The 21,140-nt window shown below is 39.4% G+C and overlaps 1 protein-coding gene across 3 annotated transcripts in view; it reads right to left on the minus strand.

Moving 5' to 3' along the window:
- Positions 1–21,140, minus strand: part of LOC136239413 (uncharacterized) — a 249,491-nt gene that overhangs the window by 76,795 nt on the left and 151,556 nt on the right. For all 3 annotated transcript variants that reach the window (XR_010693453.1, XM_066030144.1, XM_066030142.1), the window contains exon 21: positions 19,673–19,859. Coding sequence is in view for 2 of the 3 variants with exons in the window: in XM_066030144.1 (XP_065886216.1) it covers positions 19,673–19,859 (187 nt within the window). In the remaining variant the exon portion in view is untranslated. The remainder of the gene's footprint in view (positions 1–19,672; positions 19,860–21,140) is intronic.

Below are 21,140 nucleotides of genomic sequence, written 5' to 3' on the forward strand. Positions count from 1 at the left end.
CTATGGGCTTGATTTCTTGACCATTTAATGCTGCTTTGTACACCTAGCTACTGAGACAAGTCTTTTTGCCAATTGCAGAAGCTACATTGAATGCATCATGCATGGACTTAAGTACTTTTGTTCTCCATTATGTGTCATTCTTTTTTGCTTACAGCACAAAGTGTTGATTCACAGTAGTACTTCAGTGGTTTTGTCATGTAAGAATGAAATGGAAATTGTCTCATTTCACTTCAAATGGTGGAAATTTACCAATACAGATTTTTCAGGTTGTGCCAATATCCAATTTATTTGTACCTTAAAGGCCCAATGCTGATTATACTGATCTGATATTTGTATTATACTATTACAAGTAGATGACATTAAATGTGACCAGATCTGCAAAAATCTGGCATACTGGCACAAATCTAAATTTAGAGTATAAACAATGGATAAAATACTTGCATATTTCAAAAAAAATCTGTAAACTTTTAAAGTGTTTTTTCTTTGTGAAGAAAGGGTATAACAGTAAAATTTATATATCGTCTTATTCGTCTGTTCAAAAGGAGTTTGTTTCGTTGCAGTTGACTATGGTCATTTATTTACATCACAACAAAGCAATTCCATGTAATCAAACTTTATTCACTGAACTCGCCTTGGTAAGTAGTGAAGAAAGATGATGCAAGGAAACCATACCTAGCAATTGATTTCCTTATTCCTGGCAAACAATATGGTTCAAATTTCAACTCCCTATGTTACCACATTCATAAGTTACAACTACTTTAGTAAGCGCCTGTAATTTTTATTTTATTTGCTGTACAAACTAATCTTTCTGTTGTTGCTACTTTGTAGAGACTATAACACCAAAACTTATTGGCATATAAGGCTGAAACTTCACCAGGGTATACATTTGGCTATGTAGATTACACTAATTTGTGACTGGATCTTCGAAAAAGGGACATAATTGCACAAGCCTACATTTACAATATAAAGCATTGAATACATTGGATGAAATACTTGCATATTATTGAAAAATTCCGTAATTTTTTTAACCCCTCTTTGATAGTGAAGGAAGGGACTAACAATAAAACCCTGGATATCATTGTATTTGCCTGCTCAAGAGGAGTTGGAAAATCTTTGTTTTATTGCAGTAGACCCAAGGATACAAAAGTTATGAGTGTTTGTTTACGTCATGTCAAAGCAATCATACGCAATCAATTTTTCTTCACAACGTTCGCCTTTTTATGCAGTGAAGAAGGGTGAATAAAGGAACAATTCACCTAGTAATTGATTCCCCTGTTCATGGTAAACACGATGGTGGAACGTTTAGCTCCGTACCTCAATCCGTTGGTAAGTTACAACCGTTTTTGTAAATGCCTGTAATTTATTTTCCCTATACTTGCTGTACATATCGACTTTTCTTGTTGTTGATACTTTGTAGGGCTGTAACTCCAAAAGTTATTGGGATATGAAGCTGAAACTTTGCCAGTGGGTACACTTAGCTAAGTAGATTATAAATATTTTATAACCAGGAATTCGAAAAATATGCGATTATGTCCTGTTTTCGCAGATCCGGTCACATTTGATCTATAAATTTCATTTACTTCTGTTAAGGACTTTACAGGCCTAGTGCCTTAGTTTCTACCAAATCCATTGACTTTTTACTTTACTTTATCCATATCCATCTTTACTTTTTAAGCAATCTCTATTCCTGGTGTTAATTTTTATGTCATTTTACACTAGTACTGGATTTTGGTCCAAATTGCACATTAGAAGTTTCAAGATAAACATAATTTTCCAAGGATAACAAGCACGCATATGAAATTTACACAAAAAATACATCAATTTATTACCTTCCAGCACTTGTAGCTGCTTGTAGAGTTCCCGCCACATAAGATAGAAATCTGAGCAGTTGGACGGGTGAAGTAGTATCGTAAGTGCTTACAAAGGGGTGGAAAGTGGGTATAAATCAGTTGGCAAGAGAATGACTAAATATGGATGATTGAAGTCCAGACACAAGATAACAAGGCAGTGCTAGCTTCTTAGTGGCTGATATGCAGTAAAATCAACCGGAAAACATTTGGCTAACCATATCAGTCCATCCAGCACTGTGAGAGTTTAACTACAAGCAAGTCACTCTGTAGAGAGATCAGCTAGAACAAGTCACCCTGTAGGGAGATCATTTATGATAGAAACAAGCCTTCCTATAGAGAGTTCAACTACATTTTAAGTCACCTTGTAGGGGCTTCAGCTACAAAAATCACCACGTAGAGAGATCAATTAGAAACAAGTCACCCTGTAGAGAGATTAGCTATAAACAAGTCACCCTGCACAAAGTTCAACTACATTTCAAGTCACCCTGTAGAGAGTTCAGCTAGAAACAAGTCACCCTGTAGTGAGATCAGCTGGAAACAAGTCACTCTGTAACAAGTTCAATTACATCTTAAGTAAGCCTGTAGAGAATTCAGTTAAAAACAATTCACTACGTAGAGAGATCAGATACCTGTGGAAACAGCTCACCCTGTACAGAAATCATTTAGAAAATTAGAAACAAGTCACCCTGTAGAGAGATCAGCTAGAAACAAGTCACCCTTATAATATCTCTAGTACAATAACAACCAACATGTGCATGTCTATCACTTATTATTAACGCACACCACCATACATCTGTACATGTGATATTATATACTACACTCCTCCCTCCTACTGAGAGAATTCCTATGGCTCTTACAATAAAAAGTGTGATACACTGTAAAAATCAACACGTTTACAAAAGAATTCCTTAATTTTTACTACGTGTGTTGTACTTGTGTGCATTAGAGCAAGTATCAACGCTCAAAAGCTTTGTTATTACCACTTTGGGTTGGTGTGGTCATTGTATTTATTAAGACAGGCTGTCGTACAAGATGATTAGCATGAACTTGCTTAGAAGTCCCCAAAACTTTTTACCAGGTAAGTGACTGGCCCAAAACATTCTTCAATCTCACATTTCCTGGATGTTCACTACAGTTCTTAACTAATACTTTCTTACCCTTGGTGACTTCTCGTAACTGTGAGGTGGGGGTAACATGATACTGCTTTTGCTGTGTCTGTTTGCTTTCAACTGTCTCTGCTAAATTTGGATGAATTAGTGACAGTTTAGTCCTGGGTGAATGTTTCAAAAACAATGATACGGGGATCTCTCCAGTCACAGTGTGTGGTGTATTTCTGTACGCAAACAAAAAGTTTGCTAATTGGTTCAACATCGACAGATTTCCCCTTTTTTTGTAACACCAGTTTCTCCAGGTTTCTCTTTAAGATTTGCATGGATCATTCTGCAGCACCATTTGATGCTGAATGGGTATGAAGCTAACAACGCTTGTTGATCTCATTTGTGCTTTAAAAACCTCTGAACACTGAAGCGGTGAACTGGGGACTATTGTTGCCTACTATTTCTTCTGGAAGTCTATAAGATGCACAAATTGACTACATAACTTTACATGTCTTTTCTGCTGTAATACTTCACATTTCAATAACTGCAAACCACTTCAAGTGACTGTCAATGACGTCTATGAAAGTGTTCTTTCCTTTTTGGGTAAAATCAATGTGAAAATGCTGCCAAATATGGGATGAACATTGCCAAGTATGCAGTGGAATTGACGGTGGAGAATTTTGGTCTGCTGCACACACTTCACATGGTTTTAGTTTGGTTTCAAACACTCTGTCTAACTGTGACCACGATAAGTAAGATCTGGTTAGAGCTTTCATTCTACATATGGCTGGGTGTTATTCATGTATCTCGTTTAACAACCTATCCCGGAATTTCTGGCATGTAATCCCCATAAAATGCAGCTTTGTTCTATGGTAAGCTCATTTCTCCTCCAGCAAAATGGTTTAAGGTCATCTGATAAATCTTTCGTGCTTTGAGGCCACCCACGTTATATGTACATTATTACTTTGGCTAAAACCAGATCAACTCTGGTTGCATTTTTAATATCACATGCTCTAACTGGGAACTCTTCTAGGCATGTTGTTTGGAAAATATCTTCTTCTTCATACGCAGCAGGCAGTCTTGACATAGCATTCACATTTGCATTATTACCAGAAGTGCAATACACTAGTTTTGGTAAGTGTATGCTGAAAGTATAAAAGCCCACCTCTGCATCTAGTGTAGGGATACCAGACCTTGGTCCTAAAATTGTTGTAAGTGGTTTATGATCTGTATAATTATATAAAGCATAAATCCCTGACCATAAAGGTATTGTTGGAATTTGCATACCCCATATATTATACCCAAAGCTTCATGCTCTATCTGTGCGTAATTTTTCCACTGAGCTTAAGACTCACGATACAAAAGCAACTAGTCTTTCCATACCATCATCGTCAAACTGTGACAGCACTGCTCCTACACCATAGGGTGACACATCACAAGCTAATTGCAAAGGTTTAGTGGCATCATAATGGGCCAATGCTGGATTACATTTCGGAAGGCTCTGTTTCATATCAACATGTATTTGGCACAAATACAAGAATATGACAGCCATTTTGAAGTCTATACACATGACAAAATAATTGACAAATGACAGTCCCACTATAAAAGTGCCACGTGGTCGAGTTCCATTGGCATTTTTTTGGCTGTGACAGTTGACACATGCTGAGACGCTCGATGGACAAAGAGACGAAGAAGACCATCGCAGGTTTATGCGGAAGCGTCAAGGCCATGCAGGCCGAAATCCTGACACTCAAGAGCGAGACCACACACAGTGGTAGTAACTCACATGCCGGCTCACAAAATAGCGACTTAGTATCCAGCTCTGGCCCCCCTCCTAACAAGAGGCGAAAAACTGTATCTGAAGGGGCCAGTGAAGATGAGGATGACAATGAGGAAGAAGAGTTTGTCGACCTTCACCGCACCGCCACTGGTTCGAAGGAGCTGGTTCAATGTTTGAAGAGGCTTGTGCGTTTATTGAGACATCGTTCGACTCCAAACTGAAAAAAACTGACAGGACCTTGCAGGCAGAGAAGTATGGAGTACCTGATTCCCGATGGCTGAAGTGCCTAGAGCTGGACCCGGTAGTGAGCAGTACTACTGTACGGAAGAAAACTTTGGCAATCAAAAACTTTGGCGAATTTGGCGAATCAATAACGATTCGCCAAAGTTTTTGACTGCCAAATTCTAAGATTCTTAAGCATACTTACAGTAAGGTTCGTCCTTCTGCAAGTGTTTTACCAGATCCTACAGGGCCATTAAGCTCATCAATTCCGACGGGAGCGATTGCTTCGGCAAACGAACGAGTTGCTGACGTAATAGATATGTCAGCCGATTGTAAGAAAGGCAGCAGAGGGCCATATCAGAAACTAACGTCAGCTCAAAAACTGCTAGTTTCCCGGAGGGCTGCGGAATATGGGACAACAACTGCCATGAAGTTCTTCGCAAAGAAATATCCAGAACTGTTGAAGCGGCTGAATGAAAATAGCATTCGTCGGCTAAAGAACTTGTATCAAAGAGTATCTGCAAGTCAAGGGTGATGTTCCCAGTGAAAAAGAGTTTAAAAAATTTTCTTTGAAAAAAAATGGCCGTCCCCTGAAGATAGGAGAAGAACTGGATAAGCAAGTCAGAGAAAATGTCACCTATATGAGATCTACTGGAACAGCTGTTAATACCACAGTAGTCATGTCATGTGCTGAAGGCATTCTGATGCATGAAGATGCAAGCTTGTAGAAACAGTTATCCAATGGTGTCTTGTTGAACAATGTACAATCTGAACACTATCCTCAATTTCTGGAATTTTTCCTTTCTACAATGTTGTATGTAGCCCATTAATCTTTGGATGCTTCTCCTTTAGTAATCGTTGAGCATAATTGATTTCAATATCTGAGAGCTCTTCTCCCATGATGATTTTCTCAGCATCAAATATCTTTTGCTTTTTGGCTAGTGGTTCGTCAACTCTACAACTCTCTGTAATATCTACACTCAGATCTGATATACAGTCATCTATCTTTAACATCGAAGCCAGAGGATCAATTGGAATATCACTGTCAATGGGTGTAGAGCTTGAAGACTGATCTTCACTTTGGTTACTCATCATTGGTGCAACAACTTTGCTTGACAGAGTTGTAGTACCGGTACACTCGGAAGTACATGTTTGTAATGTAGATTCTATCTGTCATCTCACCTTGCCTGCTTCATTTAAATTACTCGCAGCGAACTTCAAAATGCAAGGTATTTCAAGTCCACCTTGTGGCAAATCAGACAAGTATCTATGGGAACCACTTACGAAGCAGACAATACTACCACCACGCCTGATGAATATCGAACATATTGCAGAAATTTTTCTTGGGACGTACCCAACAGTTATAATGTCTCCTTCAATGGTTTTCTTAACTGCCACGGCATGGCTGTCATAGCAATTGCCAATCTCTTGTTCGCAGATCAAACTTCCACCAATGCTTGGATTCTCCCAAATAATTTTATATTTATGATAGCCATGAATCATAGACTGCACAGAAAATCGCATTGTTGTCAACTTCGCTGAATCACAAAACGGAATCACACTTGCACCTGGGCACAAACGGCACATGCGGAGCTTACGTTTTAAGCTTTAATTAGAATCACGAAGCTAATTATTGATTCGCCAAACTTTTATTCGCCAGAATTCCACTATTGTAAATTCGCAAAACTTTTTGATCGCCAAAGTTTTCTTCCGTACAGTATTCCTGTAGCGGCTCACCGTACGGACAGAGCTGCGAGTCGACTTCAGAATTTTGGGCTGAACGCAGTAAACCCACTAGTGTATGTTCTGAAGAGAGCAGAGAAGCTGGAGTTACCAACCGAAGTGATCGGACCGATTCAGACATCCCTTCAGTTGTTGGGCAATGCCAATGCCCACAACACAGTTGCTCACAGGAAAGCTCTACTCACACAGATGAAACCTCGTTTGAAGGACTTGGTGAGAGATTGGGACTTCAAGGATGCTGCTCCTATGCTGTTCGGCGAGAACTTTGGCACACTGGCAAGGGAGAGGCTGGAAGCAGCTGCAGCCTTAACTAAGACCCTGGGCATAGAAAAGCCTCACCTGGATTTTCACAAGGGCCACTCTCAAAGAAACAAAGGTCGCAGGGGTGGCGCCCACTACAGCGGCTATTACAAGCAGAGGGGATTGTAACCCAGCAACAGCAAAACTTCCCAGAAACAGTCATCAAAGAAATGACAATTAATAAGTCATGTGCGCGATTTATCTTATGTGCAAAATCATTCATTAAATGTTGTGACCAATATTCAGTTACAGGGTTCACAAGCACATCACATACAGGCTCTCATAAACAACATGAACCTGTTAATAAGCTGCCAAAAATTCGCTGGGCGAGTGTCACACTTCCTACCAAACTGGGAAGTGTTGACTCAAAATCAGTGGGTATTACAAACTGTGGCTGGTTACCAACTGGACTTAATAAGTGTACCGTGCCAGACCCACATGCCACATCAAATACATACCACAAAGGAGAATGCAACCCTAGTAACAGCAGAGGTTGCAGAGTTACTGGACAAAGGAGTAATAGTGGAGACCCATCTATCACCAGACAATTATGTGTCCCAGATTTCCTGGTGGAGAAGAAGGATAGACGTCAGAGGCCAGTGATAAATCTGAAGGGCCTCAACAAATTCGTGAAGATGGAGCACTTCAAGATGGAGGGCCTTCACCTCCTTCCAGACCTCCTCCAGCAAGGGGACTGGATGGCCAAAATGCACCTAAAGGATGCATACCTGCAGGTCCCAATCCACCCAGACCATCAATCATTTCCCACCTTCCAAGGGAGCACAAATGGTACAAGTTCACCTGTCTACCATTCTGCCTGTCATATGCACCGAGGGTTTTCACCAAACTTATGAAGCCAGTAGATGCCCGTAGATCCAGTAGACCCAACAAGATTCCCGCAGACTGTTGGCCCAGACATCAATGTCAGTGAGGGAGATAGCCCAAATTGTAGATAAAGCAACTGCTACCATGCGAGCATTGCCATTAGCTCCCCTTCATTACAGAGCACTGCAGTCTCTGATGAATTCTTTGCACCCGACAAATCACACACAGAAAGGGGTGAAGGGGAAGTTCGATACTGTAATACAGCTGAACCCATTAAGCAGAGCCGATCTGTCCTGGTGGCTATCCCTGGACAGGAAGTTCGTGTCAAACCCCATTGCACCAACAGTCCCGTCTGTGACAATAGAGTCTGATGCATCCAGCAAGGGCTCGGGTGCAGTACTGAATGGTCAGACTCGAACAGGAGGTGTTTGGTCAGCAGAGGAGAGGAACATCACATCAATTACCTGGAACTGCTGGCAGAATTTTTAGCTCTCCAAGAATTCGGGAAATATTGGACGAATACAACAATTCTTCTCCGTTTGGACAATGTAACGGCAGTAACATACATCAACCAGAAGGGAGGCACTACCTCCACCCTCTTGTGCCAATTAGCAATCACAGTGTGGACCTGGTGAATGTCCAGGAACATCACACTCACTGCAGAACACCTCCTGGGTCACCTTGGACCAGGAATCTCACTCAGTTCGAGACCATTACGATTGGATGCTGAACCCAAGTGTGTTTCAGAGAATACGAGAGAAGCTGGGGCCCCTAGAGGTGGACTTATTTGCCTCTCGCCTGACCAAGCAACTCCCCCTGTTTTACAGCTGGAGAGCAGACCCAGAAGCAGCAGCAACAGATACCTTTATGCAGGATTGGTCTCAACAGCAGGGCTATGCAAACCCACCTTGGTGCTTGATCCATCATTGCCTTACCAAGGTGAAAATACAATCAGCTTGATTGGTGTTAATAACGCCCTTGTGGAAAACCCAATCTTGGATCAGTAGTGCTAGAACTCCTGGAGGATTACCCTCTGATTCTACCGACCCTGTCAGATCTGGTAGTGACACCAATAGGTCAGGACTTCCTCATGAAACAGGGAGTGCCCCAACTGATCCCCTGGCCTATCTCAGGCAATCCTACTCATCACAGGGATTTTCTTCAGAGGCTTCGAGCCTTATGCTCACCTCATGGAGAGACAAGAGTAACTCCAGCTACAGTTCCTCCTTTGCTAAATGGGCTAGCTGGTGTCATCAGCAGGGTATAAATCCCCTGTCAGGACCTATAGCAGATGTCATAAACTTCCTGGCTGACCTTTCCTCTCAGGGCTACCAATATCAGTTTCTTAATTGTGACTGCTCAGCAATATCTTCAGTACATGAAGTGGTGGATGGAGTCAGTGTTGGAACTCATCCCGCAGTTGCAAGACTATTGAAGGGTGCTTTTCATCAAACACCACTCATGCCTAGATATTCATCCTTTTGTGATGTAGGTGCAGTAATTAACTACCTCAAGAGTTTGGGTAACAATGAGGGACTGACCCTTAGGCAACTAACACTTAAGACTGTAATGTTGTTAGCCTTGACTAGACCTTTTCGATTAGCTGACCTGTCCAACCTGAATGTGCACTGGAGGTCTTATCGGTCAGATGGGGTGACATTCTGACCAACTCATTTAGCAAAGCAGAACAGGTCATCTAAGCAAATACCAGATTATTTCTTTCCGTGCTTCAAGGATCACCCTATATTATGTCCAGTAGTGACACTAAGGGCTTATGAATAGTGTACCAAGGAATTTAGAGATTTGCAATCATCTAAGCCAAAAATTTGCTTGTTCCTCTCTTGGATTGGGAAGCACAACCCAGTGACCTCCTCTACAATTTCCAGGTGGCTTAAGGAGACTATGAAGGATGCTGGGATAGATATCAGCATTTTCAAGTCACACTCTGTGCGAGGAACTGCCTGTTCTAAAGCAGCTGGAGTAGGTGATACAACTAAGCAGATACAGGAGGCTGCAGACTGGTCTTTAGAAGGCACCTTCCAGAAGTTTTATTATAGGAATTTGGATGGGGATGACAAAACTAAGTTTGGCACAAACATTTTGGCATCCCATAGTGCTTCAAACCATACATGTTGATATGAAATGGAGCCTTCCGAAATGTAATTTACAAATGGCTCAGGGCACGAAGTGCCTGCATGCTATTTGGAATTACATGAGGAAGGTGAAGTTGAAATATCAACATGTACCTCCCACCACACCCTGTTTTTAAATTACTAATTGGTATATTTTCTCCAGTTTCTCTGTTAGGTTCACCTGCACAATTTCCAGCTGAAGAGTTGTAGGTCACTGCATTGTGAAAGTCACAAATCAAGAACTACAATGAAACCAATGGAACTCAACCGCGTGGCACTTTTATAGTGGGACGGTCATTTGTCATCATTTTAATTATTTTGTCACGTGTATAGACTTCAAAATGGCTGTCACATCCTTGTATTTGTGCCAAATACATGTTGATATTTCAACTTCACCTTCCTCATGTAATTCCAAATAGCATGCAGGCACTTCATGCCCTGAGCCATTCGTAAACTGTCTAGTAAAGCCTCTTTGGTGTCTTTGAAAATCTTTTGTACATTCTGGGGACCAAGACCACTTACACAACAACTGACTGTACCATAGTAGACAAATTTGACAAGAAACGGCCATAATAGTTCAACCCTAAGAAAGATTTTAACTCACTTAAATTTGAAGGTTCAGGGGCATCCACAAACACCTGGAACTTGTCTGGGGTGGGGTGGAGTCCTGTTGCATTAATTTTGTGTCTCAGATACTCAACACCCTGTTACAAAAATCTGTACTTAACTTTAATCCCTCTAGTTTGAAATTTCTGTTCTACATTCTGTAGATGCTCAGACTCATAAACACCTGATACCAATATGTCATCCATGTAACAAATGGTATTCTTTAAACATGCAAAATTTGATCCATGGTAGCTTGAAAATGAATGGTGCACTGGAAACACCAAAAGGCAATCTTGTGTATCGGTAATGGCCTTTGTGGGTGTTTATTGTGAGAAATTCTTGCAAACTTCCATCCACTTCTATTTGCTGGTAAGCTTGCTTCAAGTTTATCTTTTTGAATAAAAACTTTCCCCAGCTAGAGTAGTGAATAGGTCTTGCACCGTAGGCAATGGATATCCATCTGTCTTGACCCAAGGATTTTTGCTGACTTTATAATCTCCACACATCCGGATACTCTTGTCTGGCTTCAGTACAAGAACCACTGGAGATGCCCAACTGCTATGGTCTATTTTGATCAGTACTCCTTTTCTTTCCATTTCATTCAACTTGTCATCTAATGGTTTCTTGAGGGCATATGGTACCAGTCAAGCCTTCCAAAACACTGGTTGAGCTTGCTCTTCTAGAGTAATATGCTTTCATACTAGTGATTTTACCCTCACCATCTTAGCTTCAAACAACTTGGAATTCCTAAGAATGAGGTTGTTCACCGGATTTTATTGTTGCACTGCAAATACCTCAGCCCAATTTAACTTGATGTGCTCTAGTCAGTTTCTTCCTAGTAAAGGTACTTTGCTACTACCAGTGGTAAAGTAGCTGTTTGCAACTCATATCTGACTGGAACACGTATCTTCCCCAGCAGTCACAGTTTGTCCCCAGAATAACTCTTCATCGGTTTAGTTTCCATCAGGGCAGCTTCGCCAATGTCAAGCTGCATGTGCCCTCCTACGGCTATGATAACCAGGTATCCTGCCTTCGTTGACTAGGTAGAAACAACACCATTCAAATTGGTATCACTCTCAGCATCTAGGTCTGTCACCTGGTTTTCAGAATTACTATCACTGTCACGATCGGTAACTTGATTTGCAGACTCTCTTGTGCGACATTTTTTTTTGCTACGTATGTGGCCTATCTTTCCACATTTTCTACATTTCTCTGATCTAAATCTGCAGGCCTCTACTCTGTGCATCCCGCCACACCAATAACAGCTCTTGGCTTGTCTTCCTGTTTGTGGTGTTTCATTTGCATGGTTGTATGACTGTTTCTTAAGTATGTATCTCTCACTCACTGCCTGCACCTCCTGAGGACCACTATCTGAGGTCTGTAGCTGACCAGCATTTCTCTCCTCCAATTCCATTACCTGAGCAATTTCACAAGCTCTCTGAAATGTGAGATTCTCTTCGGTCAGTAACTTCTTTTGGGCTGATTGTTGACAGAGTACACAGACAAACTGATCACGGAGGGTGTCATTAGAAAAGCATCAAACTCACAATGTCTCAAAAATTGTTTCAGTGTTACGATGTAATTTGCCACACTTTTGTCTTTTCATTGTGTTTGCTTGTAGAACTTGTAGTTTTCTGCTATGACAAGTAGTTTTGGCTTCAAATGAGAATGAAGTATCATCACTAATTCATTGAATCACTTGTTCTTGGGTGGGTCTAGTGCTAGCAAGTTTCGTAGCAATTCATATGCTCTTGCCCCAATTGCTGACAAAAATACAGCAGCCTTCGTGGCATTGGGAACATGATTGGCAACAAAAATTTGTTCCATTCTTTCAATATAACAGTTCGAATCATCCTTGTCGATGTCCAGTTCATCAAGACGACCGATAGTGATTGTCACCATCCTCGTCGCCACTATAATATCTATAGAATAAGTCTAAAAAACAACCAACACGTGTCTATCACTTATTATGTATGCACACTACCATCCACCTGTACATGTGATTATTATACTTTTACAACCATTCAACTACAATTTTCAAGTCACCATGTAGAGTTTAAAATAAGTCACCCTATAGAGAGACCAGCTATAAGCAAGTCACCTTGTAGAGAAATCGTTTATGATAGAAACAATTCAGTTCAGCTAGTAATAAGTCAGATCAGTAAGAAACAAGTCATCCTGTAGAGAGATCAGTTGGAAATAAGTCACCCTGTAGAGAGTTCAACAAGTCACCATGTAGAGAGTTGAGCTAAATTTCAAGTCAGTATACATAGAGAGTTTAGCTACAAACAAATCACCTTGTAGAGAGTTCAGTTACATTTCAAGTCATCATGTAGAGCATTCAGCTAGAAACAAGTCAATCCGTAGTGAGTTCAACAAGTCACCATGTAGAGAGTTGAGCTAAATTTCAAGTCAGTATACATAGAGAGTTTAGCTACAAACAAATCACCTTGTAGAAAGTTCAGCTACATTTCAAGTCATCATGTAGAGCATTCAGCTAGAAACAAGTCACCCTGTAGTGAGTTCAACAAGTCACCATGTAGAGAGTTGAGCTAAATTTCAAGTCAGTATACATAGAGAGTTTAGCTACAAACAAATCACCTTGTAGAAAGTTCAGCTACATTTCAAGTCATCATGTAGAGAATTCAGCTAGAAACAAGTCACCCTGTAGTGAGTTCAACAAGTCACCATGTAGAGAGTTGAGCTAAATTTCAAGTCAGTATACATAGAGAGTTTAGCTACAAACAAATCACCCTGTAGAGAGTTCAGCTACATTTCAAGTCATCATGTAGAGAATTCAGCTAGAAACAAGTCACCCTGTAGTGAGTTTAACAAGTCACCCTGTAGTGAGTTTAACAAGTCACCATGTAGAGAGTTGAGATAAATTTCAAGTCAGTATACATAGAGAGTTTAGCTACAAACAAATCACCTTGTAGAGAGTTCAGCTACATTTCAAGTCATCATGTAGAGAATTCAGCTAGAAACAAGTCACCCTGTAGTGAGTTTGACAAGTCGCCATGCAGAGAGTTCAGCTACATTTTAAGTCACCCTGTAGAGAGTTCAGCTAAATTTCAAGTCACTACGCGGAGAGATCAACTAGAAACAAGTCACTCTGTAGAAAGTTTAGCTAAAAACAAGTCACCCTGTAGAGAGTTCAGCTAGAAAAATTCATACTGTAGAAAGATCAGCTAGGAGTTATACCCTATAGAGAGTTCAGTTATATTTTTAAGTCACCATGTACAGAGTTCAGCTAGAAACAGATCACCCTGTAGAGAGAGAAACAACTCATCCTGTAGAAAGTTCAGCTAAATTTAAAATCACCATGTGCAGCAGGAAACAAACTACCCTGTAGAAAGTTCAACCAAGAAAAAGTATCCCTGTATAGAGTTCAGCTACATGTCAATTCGCCATGTACGTAAATCACCCTGTATAGAATTTATCTATATACAAACAACTCACTGTGTAGAGAAGATCACCTCTAAAAAGTTGAGTTAGCTACATTTTGCAAAAAGGTACTGTTTTTCACACATAAAATTTGACCACTTTGAAACTTCATAACTTTTATATCATTGCATGCAATTGCCCAAATTTTCCATGAGTGTGGCTGCAGTATCTGACTGCATTGTGATACTAAGAGCAAGTCAATCAGTATATAGAGTCAAGTGTTATATCATTTTGTTTGCTGGCATGTAAATATACCCTTTTGCAAATTCAGCCACATTTCATGTCACCATGTAGAAAGTTCAGCTGCAAACAAGTCACTCTGTTCAGTTACCAATACATCACCCTGTAGAGAGTTCAGCTACAAACAAACCACTGTAGAGGATTCAGCTACATTTCAAGTCACACTGTAGAGAGATCAGCTACAAACAAGTTAAGTTGTTGAGAAGACTCCATGTAATAAAATTCGTATATTTACTGATGAATAATAATCAAAAATAATTCACAAGTATAAATATCTGCTTTAGATCTGTTCTTTCCTTCTGTAGCAAAGAAAAAAGGACAGGTTAAAGAAGCCCCACAGTATCTAATCCAAAACAGTCGAGCTGTAGAAAACCATGTGGCTCCCAGAAAAGCAAAAGACATGAAATTCAAAGTGGTGGATGTGGTGGCAGTGATAGTAAGTTACTGGCAAACTTTTTGATAATGAAAATTCAGGTGAGGAGGCAACAAAAATTGATCTGAATAGTCATTATAAAAATTTTTGCCATTAACCTACCATCACAGCCATTTCTTGGCCATCACCTTGGATTTCACATCTTTTTCATCCTAGCTTTTTTGAGGGCTGCACCCTTTTTTTACAGCTTGGCTGTTTTGAAGTAATTTTTCTTCATATTAACAAACAGTATTATTGTACTGTTTAGTAGGTCTGCTAAAAAAGCCACATCTAAAATCATGGAAATATCATACACTGAGAAGATCACTTTATGGAATAGTCTAACTCCATTCAGCTTCAATTACATCATTAAAAACAAGAAAACACTTACAGAGAAAAATCCATAAACTCGAATATTATTTGCCAGCCATGCTGCCTGCATGCCTGCATGCCTACCTGCCTACCCTTCCACCTACCTGCCTGATGTCTTCAGACAACCATAATTCAATAATGGTTAAGGCAATGAGCATGAATTTTACACTGCTAGATGACACTTCAGCCTGACAAGTAGCTTTTGGCATACAACAGTATGTACAGTGCACGCATCTTATATTTGTCCTCCTTTGTAGTCCAGTTCTTTTACTGACAGCACACAGGTGTCAATTTGCAGTAGTGCAATACAGCTTCCCTTTGGCTGACTATCACTCTTATCTTATTTTCTGTAGCAATTGGATTGAATGTAAGGACATTTCTTCATGCATAATGCTGTGCAATGGGCAGAACTAGGCCTGTGCGATACCACCCAAAGTTTGCATATCACGATACCATTACTTTGGTATCACAATATACTTTAGGTATCAATTATTAGCTGAAAACTGTAATGCTTACAATAATGTCAGTACAACAATAGTAAGTTACAAATTGTTGTGTAAAAAACATAACATATTAATGTTTTCTGGATGTATACATGTTCGTTTAGAGTTTACAATGTTCCCAGTACAGCTGAAAACTCTCTCACTGGGAACACTGGTGGCTGGAACACATAGGTATTTTGCAGCCAAAGTAGACAAAAGCTTATATCGAGAACTATTATCCTTCCACCATTCTAGTGGATCAGTTTTGTTTTCCTTAGAGTCAGAATTCACTGACACTGGCTTTTCCCTTAAGTAATTGACAATTTCTGATTCAGCCACATCTTGAGGTTCTATTTCTTTTGTATTGTTATTAGATTGTTGGAACATGTCTGCTAGTATTGTTCGTACAGCTTCTGCACTGGTCTTTGTTTTTTCCTAGGTGGCCCAGAATCATCACAGTCAGATGTTGAAGTGACTGACACAATGGATACGTCATCTTTAGACTGTGATGATAACTCAGTGTAAAGTGCAGCAGCATCATCTCAAACTATATCATGTATTGTTGAACGTTCTGTAACAGAGACAAAGGGAAGCTCTTTGAAATGGGGATCCAAAAAGCAAGCAACATCAAGTAATCTAGATACTTCAGCAGATTGGTAACGTTGCTCAAGGTTCTTCTTGACTGCTTCCTTCAGATGCTTAATCACACTTGGATCATCACTTGTTGGATTCAGAGCATCTTTGAGAAGGTGATGAAGAAGAGGCTTGATTGATAATAATGTACCATAGCTTTCTCCACTAACACTTTCTGTTATCTGAAAAAATGGCTTTAGAATGTCAATCATCTTTTCCATGATTTTGATATCATCACCTTGTAGCATGAGGTCAACTCTTTTGAGATTGACTAAAGCAGCGCAAACCGATGCCTGCTGTTCACAAATACGTTCCATCATCCTGTATGTAGAGTTCCACCATGTTTCGACATCTTGTATCAATGAATGCTCTGGGAGGCCTAGAGCAACTTGTTTTTGTTTAAAAGTGTACATTGCTTTACTAGATCTTCTGAAGTGTGTTACTATGTTTGAGCATTTTGAAATGACTTTTTGCACCCTAGGTATGGCAAGGCCAGCCTTCACTGCCAAATTAAGCGTGTGACCAAAACAAGGTAAGAATGGCCATTCCAATACCTGTTCAACTTATATAATATTAGAAGCGTTATCGACTGTTATGCAACTGATTTTCGATTCTTCAATATTCCAATCATGTAAACACTCCTTGATGGTTTCTGCAAGGTGTTCAGCAGTGTGACTCCCAGGTAGTTCCCTACTTTCTAAAACAAAGTGTTCAAACTTTCAGTCCAATTTGGTTTTCAAAAAAATGTGAAGTTATACTGATATAACTCTGGATGACCCTGCTTGTCCAGCAATCACTAGTAACAGCAACATATTTGGCATCATTTAAACCTTTGATATCTTTGGTATTGTTATACATGGTAGGAATTACTCTGTCTGAAAAGGTCTTTCGGCTTGGTAATTTATAACGAGAATCGAGCTTCTCCAACAACTTGTGGAATCCATCACCTTGAACTACACTGGTTGGCATTAAATCTTTTGCTATGAAGTACTCCACTGCATTAGTGAGCTCCTTGGCATGTGGACTATCACTCTTGTACTTTTCATGAGCTACAAAACATTCTGTAATACTCTTACTAGGTAAAGAAGAGCTACCATTCGCCAATGACTTAGCTTTATCCTGCCTTGCCTTCTTTGTACAACTATAAATACGTGGATGGCACATTTGCAAATGCTTGAATAAGTTTGTAGTATTATCACAATATTTCAACTGGCAAATGGGCTCACACAGTCACAAAACACCTGTAAAGAACAGTGAAAATGTAACTAGCGAGCTATGCAGACTATGAGTCTTAGCACCACAGGCTGGCATGGAATGGTACTAATATGGAGTCGGCTCGCGTCTACGAGAGCATGAAACAATTGTTATATTTAGTACAAGATGTTTTGTCTAGCGACTAAGCATACTAGGTTTAGTAGTAGTATTTACTGGATGAACGCGCGAACCACATTCCATAACACAATACAAGTACATTCGAAAACTAACCTCTGATGGCTACACAGCCTTTCCTTCTTTCGTTTTAAAACCGAAATACTGCCAGGCATGACTAATGGTACCAGTAAGCGGAGTGAGATTCACACGTTTTAACGTGTCTGACTGCTCAGATGCCATTTTGACACAAGTGAATTTCATCACGTGCCCTTAATTAAATCTACCCGATACTGGCGATACTCATTTTTACCTTCGCAATACCAAATTAGGTATCGATACTATCGCAGAATCGATAGTATCGTGCAGCCCTAGGCAGAACATAACTAAAGAAAAGTATAATGGCCACTTCATCTTTCAGTAGTGATGGTTGGGGCATGTTCACACACAAAACTAATTTTATGCTATGCTAGGTGCCATTCTTTATTTTAATGCAGTATGTACAGGTTCATTAGTAATACAGTGTATACCTCCCTCAGGAGGCAGAGCAGATCAGTGAGCCTCCTCTTATATATAGCAATGTAGAAAGTGATTATGGATTTGTATTTTGCGCAAAATATGATGACATGATACACCCTCACTGTTTTCTAAGTGAGTTAGAGACCACCCACTCAGATCTTCATAGCTTTTAAAAACTTTGGCTCCTCGGGTTTTACAATCACAAAGATCCTCATGGTAGGTCTCTAACTATTATGTATTAGGAATCAAAGATAAATTAAAGGTAATGAAACAAGGAATAGGTAAAATATAGTCAAACAAGAAAGCTGCATATAGCCGCCTGCAGATATACTACTGGACATTTAATCCTTATTTCAGTATGGGTATAGACTGAAGTAAGGGAGAAAATGTTTACTAGTAAAATTGCAGGTAGCTACCATGACTAAATTAGGGATTAAATATCCATTAGTACATAGGTAGCTATAGGCATGCAGTTTCCTCGTTTCACTTTTTTAAGCTACTCCCTTGTTTTACTAGTTTAGCTAATCAAACTTAAAATTCTAAATTTTTCTTCCACTTGTAATATCATACAGTATAGTAGTATTAGGGAACAAGCAGTTTTAGGATTTCTTGCCAAAAATATCACCCTAAAACCAGCCTCAAATTTCCTTCATAACAGCTTGGCAGTATTGGTTAGGCATAGCCAAACCCAAAATTCCTTTAAAGTGGCCCCAAACCCTTCCAACAAGCTTCTAAGGAATTTTAAAAATCTCCTATTCAAATGAAGTTTCTACTGACTAACTAACTGATGCCTTTAGCCAAGCATAACTCAACAGTGGATACGGCTATGGGCTTTTTTTTTAACTGTTTGATGTCGCTTCATCCTGAGACGTGTTATTTCGCCAACTGCAATACATACAGTGCATGTATCATGGACTTACCTTTGTCCTCCTTTTCATTCCAGTTCTTTTCACTGATAACACAAGGTGTCAATTTGCGATAGCGCAATACGGCTTCCCTCTGGCTGTGTCATGCTTTTCGCCCGCATTATCCATAGTGACTGCATTCATTGCGGAGAAGTTTCTTGTACTGTTCTTCACTTGTAACACTGCGTAATGAGTGGAGTATGGCTACTAATGAACCATATGGCCGCCTCACCTTTAAGTGCATAATTGATTATTGGGGTATGCGTTTTGACACAAAATTATTTTATAGAATGCCTTGTGCCATTCTTTCTTTTAATGTGGCACACATGACTACACGTAGATTCAGTAGTCATAATTGTGTTACAAATAAGTAAACAAACAAGTAGAGGGAAAAATTAGCATTTTAAGCTGGATTAGGGATCAAAGAACAAAAAAGAAGGAAAACAAGGAAACAACTAAAAAATTGTGAAACAAGGGAGGTAGCCTATTCCTGCATATATAATAGTGGACATGTAATCCTTAATTCAGTCATGGTTATAGACTGAAGAGTAGGGATTAGATGTCTACTAGTATATCTGTAGGTATAGGCAACCTCCCTTGTTTCAAAACTTTTTAGTTGTTCCCTTTTTTCCCTGTTTTTTGTTCTTTGATCCCTAATCCAGCTTAACATTCCTTCTACTTGTAGATATAGTATGGACAAAGTAAGAAAACCATATAACAAGAATAAGACCATATAGCATACCTCCTGGTACATGAATGGTCAGCAAATCCTCACTTTGAACACATATGCCAAAACTGGGGTTCAGTTGAGCTTTTTGGTGTATGTGAGCCACTGTCACTCTAAAACATGGATAGCTATCCCGAACAATTTCCATCTTAATATTCTCAATCCCTTGATATGTTTGATATATGATCTTATTTGCAGCTATCTGTAATGTATATTGCACATGATTTACTTGACCACATATAAACGAGCACAGCCATACAAGCAGAAACATTCATAGATTTAATTCTACAAAAGGATAAAACGTTTTGAAACTTGCTGCCAATTTCTAGTAACTGATGTCCTTTTACTTAACTAGGCTAGTTTGGATATGTGGAGTTTGCCTGACTACTCCTGCTGTGATATAACTACAACTTATGTACTTTGAAAGTCATCTGCTTTGGTATAAAATGATCACGTTCTATACCCAAACACATGCTCTAAAATATTCCTGAAGATGTAGAAGCTCGGGTATTAGAAATGTATTTGATGGAACAACAATTAATAAATGCATACGTGTGTGTGTGTGCATGTTTACGCCCCAAAGTTCAGTATAATTATATAATTATATGCACTGCATGATAACCTATATGGTAGCAACCATCCATGTAAAATTAATGTGCATGCTTATTGCATCTGCATACACTTCTAATACAAACTCATACTAAGAAATATGCAAACTTAGTCTGCAACGCATAACCGTCTTACTGTTAATATATCCATAATCATTACTTGATTATAATCTACAATGGCATGATAACTAATAAGCAGTCACACATTTGGACCCTTAATTTTCATCATAAAGCACTTAGACAAAGTGAAACAATGCAACTAAGAAATACTTCACTAGGCATAATTTTGCTGAAACATTTTCCTTATAGAAATTCCACAATTAACAAACCACTTTCTAAAACACCATAGCTTTAACAGATTTTTGTCCATGTATTTTGCTCTCACTGAACTGCATTTAAGTGTTTAATTGAAGAATATAACTGATTTATCATAATATCTTTGGAAAGATAAACCTTCCCCATTAAATTAAAGTAGTTAAAGCCATCCCATCTAATGTATACTTTTTCTATGCTTATTAACATGTTGATTGGTGTGGCAACACCCTGGGTGGTATGCATTTTGCAGATTCGAGCAGTGCACACCCCCAGAGTGAAAATCAGTACTTATCATGGATTTCATATGTGTGCATGTATACATACAAAAACACATGAGTCATGACTATAATTACAATATTTTCCTAGTTATACACACCACCCTTCCACCACACCTAGCTCTACTGCCTACTTTTTCCCTAATTGTACCACAACAACATTTTCCACAAAGCCATAGAGCAACACCAAACAAATAAACACTTGTGCAAATATCTACCACATAACATTGTACAAATGCCATAAAGTGTACATAACAACACAAAACGAATAAATACTCCTACAAA

The sequence above is a fragment of the Dysidea avara genome, chromosome 11 (assembly GCF_963678975.1).
Source record: "Dysidea avara chromosome 11, odDysAvar1.4, whole genome shotgun sequence".
Classification (NCBI taxonomy): domain Eukaryota; kingdom Metazoa; phylum Porifera; class Demospongiae; order Dictyoceratida; family Dysideidae; genus Dysidea; species Dysidea avara.